The sequence below is a fragment of the Nothobranchius furzeri genome, chromosome 18, assembly GCF_043380555.1.
Source record: "Nothobranchius furzeri strain GRZ-AD chromosome 18, NfurGRZ-RIMD1, whole genome shotgun sequence".
NCBI classification, from domain to species: domain Eukaryota; kingdom Metazoa; phylum Chordata; class Actinopteri; order Cyprinodontiformes; family Nothobranchiidae; genus Nothobranchius; species Nothobranchius furzeri.
In genome coordinates, this window is record NC_091758.1 from 28,939,458 (window position 1) to 28,949,748 (window position 10,291).

General features: G+C 39.9%; 2 protein-coding genes across 3 annotated transcripts; both read left to right on the forward strand.

Moving 5' to 3' along the window:
* The first annotated feature begins 2,145 nt into the window (after positions 1–2,145).
* znf593 (zinc finger protein 593) lies at positions 2,146–3,350 on the forward strand. The gene is made up of 4 exons (XM_015969919.3): positions 2,146–2,231; positions 2,396–2,615; positions 2,771–2,833; positions 2,917–3,350. Exons 2-4 carry the CDS (start codon positions 2,416–2,418, stop codon positions 3,041–3,043), a joined length of 390 nt encoding a protein of 129 aa, XP_015825405.3. The 5' UTR covers positions 2,146–2,231; positions 2,396–2,415; the 3' UTR covers positions 3,044–3,350.
* A 1,900-nt stretch (positions 3,351–5,250) lies between these two features.
* selenon (selenoprotein N) lies at positions 5,251–9,911 on the forward strand. 2 transcript variants are annotated; one of them, XM_015969921.3, is made up of 12 exons: positions 5,251–5,680; positions 6,168–6,285; positions 6,377–6,507; positions 6,717–6,929; positions 7,003–7,127; positions 8,028–8,165; positions 8,236–8,317; positions 8,393–8,581; positions 8,651–8,756; positions 8,879–8,991; positions 9,077–9,178; positions 9,338–9,911. In XM_015969921.3, the coding sequence occupies exons 1-12, from the start codon at positions 5,465–5,467 to the stop codon at positions 9,503–9,505; spliced, it is 1,701 nt and encodes a 566-aa protein (XP_015825407.3). In that variant the 5' UTR covers positions 5,251–5,464; the 3' UTR covers positions 9,506–9,911. The 2 variants fall into 2 exon arrangements, with proteins under 2 accessions (XP_015825407.3, XP_015825408.3); XM_015969922.3 differs by having other exon boundaries at positions 5,251–5,650.
* Positions 9,912–10,291: the final 380 nt, after the last annotated feature.

The window sequence follows — 10,291 nt, forward strand, 5'->3', positions numbered from 1 at the left end:
CATATGTGTCATCACACAAAGGCAACCAACACAATCCTGTGGTAATTGGTTGATATTGCTTTAGCTCCGCCCCTGACAGATATTAGGCCCTGAATAACACATGCATGATGCAATTCACACCAAACTGCACACAAATGACTGTTGTCAACCTACAGACTTCTTCATGGAATATTTCCTAAATTTGGGACAGCGCCCCCTAGATACAATAAAACCTTTGTAACTTCTGTATAAAAGCTCCAAACTATATCAAACTTGGTGGGAGTCGTCACACAACTGCAATCAACACATGTATGTGCTCACTTGTTCAAATCACTTTAACTCCTCCCACTTACAGCCTGTTGTCTCTAGATGACCCATGGAACATTTGATTGATGCCAAGTTAACAGAACACCGTCTTTGATGACCAAAGATGACCTCTTTGGGATTTAGTTGCAACTGGTCACAGTGCCCCCTAGATGGGTTAAACTTTATCAACTTCTAAAGACAAGGTCAGAATGGCATTATACTTGGCTTGTGTCATCACTTGACAGCACCAAACACATTGATGTGGTTGTTCGTTCAAATCCCTATAGCTCCACCCCATTCAGCTCACTTGCTCTAGATAACACACACAACGTCTGATTGATGCCAAAATAACAGAAAACCATCTTTGTCAACCAAAGCTGACCTCAATGGGATTTTTCTGTGGTTGGTCACAGCGCCCCCTAGATAAATGAAACCTTCAATAACTTCAGAAAACATGGTCAGAATAGCATTAAAGTTGGTCTGTGTCATCACACCACCAGTGTGGTAAAGATAGAGTATCCCCTAGTGGTGAGACGTAAAATTTAATTGTGGGCTCAGAGGGGATGCTGAGTCAGGGTAAGGTGCGGACGAGGAGACCGTTCGTGGTTTTTAATGTCGGGATTGTCGACATTTCTGTTCCGCCGGACGTGCCTGAGTGCCCCGGGCTGCCGGCCAGGCCTGAGCGGCGCGGAGCTGCGAGGGCCGAACGACACTGCTTGCAGCTTTGATTGTATATTCTTTTTACAGTAAGATGCCCAAATTTTTACTTGAGACTCGCCGAACGGCATTGAATTCACATATAAAAATTTTGGAACAATTTTTCAAGCAAGGGAAGGGAATGATCTGAGCATGCAGGACTGACCCATCTTAAACCTTTGTCGGCTGTGCTGAAGAGAAAGGTACAGAACCAAATTATTTAATTAATTAGCTGCACGTTCTCCTGTCCTCTGTCCTCTGGGCCACACACACACACACACACACACACACACACACACACACACACACACACACACACACACACACACGACTGTCTCAGCTGTTATTTTCGTTAAGGAGTGTGCACGTACAGAATGTGCGCCTCGTGCACGAGCCTACTATTGAAGCTGCCGTTACGCTTTTGGCCTGAGGGGGCAATCACGAGCATAAAAATTCAAAAGTCCGTAAAGTCCCCTTAAAAACTAAGATAGCTTGTGAAGAAACAAATTAATTATGTTGGTTGAAACTAAGCTGCTATACAAAATTACCAAATATAACACCCAAAAACAAAAAGCATTAACAAAAGCATCTGAAAACATCTTTTCTGGCTGGCTTTCAAATGAACTCCTATCTGTCCTCTTTTTCCTTCCTGGTTTCTTTTCATGCTGGTGTTTCTGTCATTTCTGCATTTTTGGAGCTCCAGTGTCTACCGTTTTTCATTTTTATTCTTATTATTTAATCTTAAATCTATTTCTCTTTTCAACAGTTGTCTTTTAAAAATGATTTGAATTGTTTTCTTGTGGTTTTTAATCTAGAGAGGCGCTTAAAAACTTCCTCTTTAGGCTAGCCTTAACATTTTGACACTTACTATTAGTCTTCTTTTCCTTTGCAGTAGTCCACATACATACAATGACGCAACATGTTCAACATCAAATGCAAAAGGCACAAAGAAATGCAAAATGAAAAAAACTCATAAACAGAATAACAACCATGTAGGAGGCACACATTAGCACCGTAATAGGTGCTTGCATTGGCCTTTAACAAATCTATGATGATTTAAAGCTGCATTTAAATATATACTTGTAGCTAAACAGGAAAACAATTCAGAAAGATTTTTAAATTCAGTCACTTCATCACTGGCTGATTTTGATTGTATTTGGCACCCTCTACCGTACAGTAGAGGAACTTCATTGTGATTGTCCTCTTGACCCGGAAGTGCATACGATTTTTCGTGGCTGCACGTGTCTGAGGTAAGGTATGATAAGTCTGTTATGGTTTTGAAGGTAAATTTCGGTTAAACGTGATAAACACGTGTCAGTTTACTGTGTAGTTGCTGGAAATTACGCAAACTTGCGAATGATTGTTGTAAAAAAGTTGACAGTGACGTGACGCTTAGCTTGTGTTTAAATTCCAGCTAATCCTGTAGCATCCGCCATGGGGAAGTCCAAACAAACAGGGAACCACAAGAGTGACAAAAAGAAGAACATTTCAAAGAAATGGAAGTTAAAGCGCAGGACCAAAGATCTGGACCAGATCCACTCAGACATGAAGCCAGAGACAGCAGCCAAACTCCTGCATCAGGAAGTGGACTACGACATGACAGGATGCGCTCAACATTACTGCTTACACTGCGCGTGAGGGCTTCTGATTTTAAAATTTAATCACCTAACTTCTCTCATAGCTGGAACTGGCCCAGCTCAAATACACTCTTAAGCCATTAACAAGGTTAAGGCTAATACACTACCATTTGCATCTTTTACATTAAAATAAATGTATAAATGTTTTTCAGGAGATATTTTGTGGACCTGAGAGCTCTGAAAGAGCACTTTAAAACTAAAGGGCACAAAAAACGGTAAGGCACCATCTCATTTTTAATCTGTTTGAAGGATTTTTTGTTTGTTAGTTTTAAATTTAAGCTTTTAAATCTACTTCCAGGTTGAAGCAGCTCCGTGAGGAGCCTTACACACAAGCAGAGGCAGAGAGAGCTGCAGGCATGGGCTCTTACATCCCTCCTAAATCTGTAGAAGTGAAGACACAGCCTGTGGAAGAAGACATGGACTAAAAACTCATTAACACAATATGATTTGTGCTTTAGTTATTTATTGTCACAATTTAAGATGCATAGATAAATGCTTTTTCTTGTGTGATAATGCTTTTTTTCATCCTGGATCAGGAGTATATATAATGTGATGCCACGTGTAATCGTGTGATTACAAATTTACTGATTTATCGTTCACATCAGTAATGATAGGGATTGAGATTCAGCTGGAAGTCTCATTTTGCCATCAACATGGGAGTAAACGGTGTATTTTAATTGCATAAACACAAAGTTAATGAATGCAACATGAAAATAAACTTAATATGTTTAAGTTGGATCACAGTTCATTTTAATAGATTTTTGCATTTTTATTCTCAGCAATGCAGCATTTTTTGTATTTAATTTGTACAACATCCTATAATTTGATGAGGGCTTAATACTCAACTGGAATAATTAGAATTTTTCTCATGTAATATTTTATAATTGAAAAGAACAAGGCTGAAACTAATAATTGCCACTGTGAGTTTGTAGCATCATGTCAGGAACAAATAAAGTCCTGTAAAAAACAATGCACAACATCAAAAATGTCACTTAACAATTGAAAATGGGAGTTAAAAGTAACATGATAACAAATAAATTGATAAAAATCTTTCTTGCTTTCAGGTCAGTTCTAGTCCCTGTTTTGGAGAACATTTTTGTGATTTGATGACCTTCAAATCCCACGGAAAATATGCCTTGAATGTCAAGTGTGATTAGCAGAACTCGGCACACATCAGAATAAAATCTGCTTATTGGGCAACTTGCACATATTAAGATATCTGAGTTGATTGCAGGTTTTAGTGCAGCACGTGCACATCAAATAAACATGATCCCTTTAATGGTTATTAATAAAAATGGAGCTGAGGGAGTGCTGAAAGGAAAAAAAAATTCTTAATTTTGTGCACATAATTGGTAATTAGGCTTTACTTTAATCATTGCATATTGAGTCTCCACTCGTGCATCAACTACTTCTCTGTGTGAAATATTGCCAACATACTGACACGGTATTACACGATATAAAAGTTTTTAGCGGTTGTACTAATAATGTAGTAAATGTGCATAAAGATTTTATTCTGTTGCTGGGATTAGTTTTCTATATTCTTTAAAATAGTGTCAATTAAACTGTTAACTGACCATTTAAATGATTATTTGTCATTTAAATAAAGGACCGATTGTTCCTCTGGCACTAAAACATGTAGCAGACATTTGTAATTAACCATTAATCACATTGTTACTGACATTTTAATGGCTCTGAACATTGGGATTATCTTAATGTGTCTTCACTTTAACCGGTTAAGGCTGTTGGCAAGTCAGAACATATTTGTTGATGGTTAGAACACGTCTCTGATCATCTGTTTAAATGTGTATAATTTAATCGAAATTTAATTGAAAACTGATTATGATTTAGACCTATTTTCACCAGTTTTCATTATTCTAGAAGACAAACAGACCTGCTGCACACAGCTGGGCAAAATAGGCTGTTTTATTATATTTCATACTCAGGTTAGGCACACATAAGTTTATATTATGTATATAACCTCAATGCTTGAGAGCCAACAGATACAAATAAAGTAACAATGCAACAAGATTTATTATAAATTCGCATTTTACGTTTTTCAGTTTTTTGTTGACAAAAGAAACAGAAAAAAACTATTTTGCGACACCAGACTTGTTATTAGAGCGCTAAGTTTGCATTTTCTTTTTAAAACAGCTGTTCTGTTGGTGGAATGAAGACAGTCTTAAGGAAATAGACAATGGTAGGAGAGGACTTCTAGCCAATCAGAGACGAGAAAGGCAAGACCTTCCTTGGACATCCTACGATTCCAAATGACGCCCCCGGGGCGCGCTTGCAACAGAGGAAGAGTTTGAGGAAAGCACATTTGTGTTTCCGGTTTTATTTTACAAAATAAAACCTCTTGCTGCATGTGGATTTCCTGTTTCCCTGCATTTTTTTAATTATTTCGACTCATTAACGTTTTTTAAATAATCAAAAATATATTTTTAAAAATTCAAGGCAATTATTCTATCTGAGTAGAAGCGAGCTCTTAACGATTAAGTGCTATTGTGAGCTTTTATTTTGAACGATCAAAGTCAACGTTTCCGGTTTATTGTCGCTGTCACTAGGTAACTTAGCGGATCTGACCACCACATCCACACGGTTCCATCCAGATAGTTTGTGGGGAACTAAGAAATCTGTGCAGCTAGCTAACGTCGGCCAGCTGCTGCCAGCCACGGTTGGAAAAGACCAAAACTCTCGGCTAAAGCCTCACGGAGCTTATAGCTAATTCCTTACTTAAAAAAATAGTAAAAAGGAATAAACTCTTAACAAATTACCTCCCGCAGCTGTTTTATGACATTTTCGGACAGCCATGCTCTCTTCTATATAGCTGCTCTTAGGGGGTCAGGATGGCTGCAGATGTTGATAAAATAACCCACGGGAACGAGAGCAACATTAGGCAGGATGGACCCCGGACCCCGGACTGTGGATCCTGGTTCTACAGAGGAATTTGGGCCCTGCTGGGGCTGTGTTCCGTACCGCTTCTCGCTTTTGGGATCAAGTACTACCAAGATGCCCTGTTCCTCAAACGTCACGTAAGATCCACAGCTGGAATGCGTGTATTGGTGCGTTTAATGACCTACGATAATGATCGTTAAAGGAGGAATCTCTGCTAATCTCAGTGTTCTTCAGACACCAGACGCCTTTACACACTTTGATCGGCTGTTTACTAGAAGCTTTCATTACGTGGGTGGCTCTGATTCCCAGCTTGCAGCCCCTACGGTTCAAATCTTTCTTTCACACCTCCCTCCCATTTCTCCCTCCATTGTGCAGACTCATGCAGGCACGCATATGCTTTTGGAAGGGTGGTCTGCAATTCTTGTTAGTGACCTGTAGCCTCAGGGCTGGTCTGAAAAAAGGCTCAAAAACCAGAACATCTACACCCTTCTGCTGAAGTTTGCTGCCAAAAGATGTTATAAGTCTAATTAAATGATTTTGGCATGATTATTGATATTCCCAAGTTGCATAATGTGATGGTTTAGTGTCCTAATTCTGATGCTGCATTCAGAAGTTCTGAAGCGTGTTCTTACAGCCTTTGTTTCCCTTCATCAGGAAGAGAGTGTTGGAGCTCTGGGCGCTGAGGGGTTTTTCCTCTTCTCCTCTCTAGACACTGACCATGACCTCTATCTCAGTCCGGAGGAATTCAAACCAATAGCTGAGAAGCTCACAGGTGCATAATTTCAACAACAACAACAAAAAAAGTCTTGTGACTCTCTCTTTTTCTTCATTTTTGCCAAACGAATTGTGATTTTGTTTTACAGGGATCACAGCTCCAGTGGATCAGGAGGAGGAGGATATCCATGACCCAAATGGAGAGACTTTGGTGTTGGAGGCGAGGATGCAGCCTCTGCTGCTCGACTCCATGACAAAAAGCAAGGACAGTTTTCTTGGAGTAAGAAAACAACATTCTTGTTGATTTGATGTAGAGTGTTTAATCAATTTCCCTCTGGGATTAATAAAGTATTTTTGAACTGAATTGAATTGAATGTCTAGTGTTTTTAAAACATTTTCCTCCCGATAAATGACAGAAATCCAGGTGTTTATTCAGATCGTGTGAATCAGCTGCATGTGAAGTCATCTCTGTGTTTTTATGTCTTCCAGGTTTCTCACAGCTCGCTGAGTGGACTCCGCTCTTGGACGAGCCCTGCTGTGCCTTCTTCCTCTTTCTTTGCCAGCCAGTTTAGAGTTTTTCTGCCCCCAAAGAACAAATTAGAAGTGGGAGACACGTGGTGGGTGATTCCCAGCGAGCTCAACATCTTCACCGGATACCTGCCCAATAATCGTTACCATCCTCCCTCTCCAAAGGGCAAAGAGGTGTCAGCCTAAACAATCTGACTGGGCTTTATTTTACTGGTTAATACTGATGACTGTTCTTCTCCTGCTGTAGGTTCTCATCCATTCCTTGTTGAGCATGTTCCACCCTCGGCCCTTCATCAAATCACGCTTCGCTCCTCAGGGAACGGTCGCCTGCATCCGCGCCAGCAGTGACTTTTATTATGACATCGTTTTCAGGTGAGGAGGAAACAGCTTTGCTTTGTTTTTGTCAGCTCTTCATTATTTTTGTCTTCGCTGATGCGCGGTGGGACTTTTCCTGCCAAAGTAGACGATTAATAAATAAAATAAACGAATAAGGAAATAAAACAGGAAACATGTGCATACATTTAGAAACAAATAAATATATCTAATTATTTATTTCCACAATAATTTATTTATTTCAACATGTATTTATTTATTTATTCCATCCCTTCTTCCATCTTCTTCTGCTTATCCGGTCTCAGATCGTGGAGGCAACAGCCACATTTTTTTTCTCATTTAATAAAATATTTTCTTGTTTGTTTTTATTTCCCCATTATTTATTAATATATTTATTTATTTATTTGTTTGTTTGTTTATTTGTTTAATTCAACATGCTTTTATTTTGTGTTTTTAAATTTAATTTCAACAGTCATTTATTTACTTTATTTGTTGTTTTTAAATTTTGTTTCCACATTTAATTATTTATCTGTTATTTTCTCATTAGTTTGTTTATTTTGTAGTTTGTTTATTTTCTCATTTATTTATTATATATATATAATTTATTTCAACATGTATTTATTTATTGTTATAGAACATTTTATTTCCACATTTATTTGTTTGTTTTCTCATTTATTTCTTTTCTTGTTTGTTTATTTCCCCATTTGCCTTTTTAAAACATTTTTTTGATTGACTGTCTTCCACAGTGACTGCCCATAAAATGTCATGAACATTAATATTGTTGGTTCTGGCAGGAAGCCGCTGTTGGTGTAAAGTCAGCCCATAGAGACAGATCCAGCCCAGATTTCTATTTTCTAATGAAAGATTTATTTATTTATTTATTCATTTTTGCACTCTTTGTATTTCATCCAAGTTTTTTTGTTTTCTTCATCTCGGCAGGATCCATGCAGAATTCCAGCTCAATGATGTTCCAAACTTTCCCTTCTGGTTCACCCCAGGTCAGTTCACGGGGAACATCGTCCTTTCTAAAGACGCTTCTCACGTCCGCCGCTTCCACCTCTATGTCCCTAATGAACGGTACGGCTGCCAGGTGTTTACTGTTTTCATCCGGCTCAGCTTTAGCTTGACATGTCCTGCTGTGTTGCAGGTCTCTGAATGTGGACATGGAGTGGCTGTACGGAGCCAGCGAGAGCAGCAACATGGAGGTGGACATCGGATACCTGCCACAGGCACGGCCACGGCCACTCACCGACCTTTATTTTTCTGCCAGAAACGGTGTGTAATGTTTCTGATTCAACCTCTAGTTGGAACTGCAGTCCACGGGCCCCTCCACTCCCTCCGTCATCACAGACGAGGAGGGGAACGTTGTTGATAGTCGGGATGGCAGCAGCGAGCCGATCCAATTCATCTTTGAAGAAATAAACTGGAACACAGAGATCAGTCAGGAAGAAGCTTTTGGACGCGTGGAGGCGACGCTCTACCCCTTTAAGAAGGTAAACATCCACGTAAGAGGGAGTGAGTCACCTTTATGGTTTCACTAATGCTTCATTCTGTCTGTGCAGGTGTCTTACTTACCTTTCTCTGAGGCGTTCGAGCGCGCTGAGGCTGAGAAGAAGCTGGTGCATTCCATTCTGCTCTGGGGAGCTCTGGACGACCAGTCTTGCTGAGGTGAGATAGAGATCGTTTCACCGCAGTGGGTGGCACAGTTGATGAATTCATGTTTCAGACCACTTGAGTGATGGGATTAATAAAAGTCAGGCGCTTGTCTTTTTATCCTCACACCTCTGCAGGTTCGGGGCGAACTCTCCGGGAGACGGTCCTGGAAAGTTCGCCCGTCCTGGCTCTGCTCAACCAGAGCTTCATCAGCAGCTGGTCTCTGGTCAAAGAGCTGGAGAACATGCAGGTGAGCATCATTCCGGTTAAACTACGGCAGAATAAACAAACGCTATTATGATTGTGTTATAAATGTTTTTTTTTTTATATTTCAGGCTGACGAGCAGAACCCTGCTCTGAGTGAAAAAGCTCGCTTACATCTGGAAAAGTACAACTTCCCTGTGGAGATGATGGTGGCTCTGCCCAATGGAACCATTGTAAAAACTGATTTTACTTCTCTAATAGCAAGAAAATACAAACAGTTACAGTCAACTGGAATAACTGATAGATATTAATTGATTTTAGGTCTTTATATTTTAGCCGCAGTTATAAAAATCGTTCTTAAGCAAAGTTTAAAGGTTTTCTCTCTCCTTTAGCTCCACCACATCAACGCTAACTACTTCCTGGACCAGACAGCTATGAAACCAGAGGATGAAGGAGCAACCTTCAGCTTCTCTAGTGGGTTTGAAGACCCCTCTACATCTACTTACATCAGCTTCCTAAAGGAGGGACTGGAGAAGGCTAAGGAAATCATGGAACAGTAACCTCCGGCTTCAGGAAGTGGCATCATTCCTCTGCGCAAAGATCCAGGATGAAAACAGTTATATGGAGGTTTTCTGATGCGTGATGGCAGCCGGCAAATGTTTTAGCCTTCTGTGATTTTTGCTATTATTTATTTAAACGTCTCTTTAGGTTTAGATGACAGTTTTTAACGTTTTCTTAATCGGCACACGGAGAGTGCTTTTCTTCTTCTGTGTCATCCTTTGGCACGAGCAGTATTTAAACGATCTGAGCAGAAGTTCTCGCTGAGCGATCTCGGAGGCGGTCTGGGCGCCGTCGTTGCCTCCAGCGGCGCTTCTGCAGTTTGTGAAGACTTCTCCTGAAAGCTCTCTGAGCCGGGTGACGCCTGATGTCGCTGCGGAAGCTGCTGGGAACAACGCCGTCCTCAACAGCAGGAGAAACTGATCCAGATGTCGGCATATACAATGTTTTACGCTCGTATTCTACTTTTTTCAAGGACTCAAAGATGTGACCACACCAAAAAACACTGATGTTAAAATGTCAGATAAACTCATGTGATTGGTTCCTTTTAGTTTAGCATTTTATGAAAAGTGAGTTTTAACTGAAAACATTCGGCTCTTGTTCTGATTAAACTTCCAGTTTGCTGAAACAAGAGAAAGTGCTTTTTCTTTTATTAGTTATCATCACCCTTTATAGCCTGACACAAGAAATAATCAGAAAAATAGCTTTTTAACATTAACTAATGGATAATTGCATTCAAATAAAATGATGCTGAAACAAGAACATTTATGTGATCAATTACAACAGCT

What these genes read in the sequence shown, in the direction of transcription:
- znf593 (XM_015969919.3), top strand. Translation starts at nt 2,416, where the DNA reads ATGGGGAAGTCCAAACAAACAGGGAACCACAAGAGTGACAAAAAGAAG. An exon ending in CATTACTGCTTACACTGCGC is followed by an intron (nt 2,616 to 2,770) that starts GTGAGGGCTTCT and finishes AATGTTTTTCAG; the next exon opens with GAGATATTTTGTGGACCTGA. An exon ending in ACTAAAGGGCACAAAAAACG is followed by an intron (nt 2,834 to 2,916) that starts GTAAGGCACCAT and finishes ATCTACTTCCAG; the next exon opens with GTTGAAGCAGCTCCGTGAGG.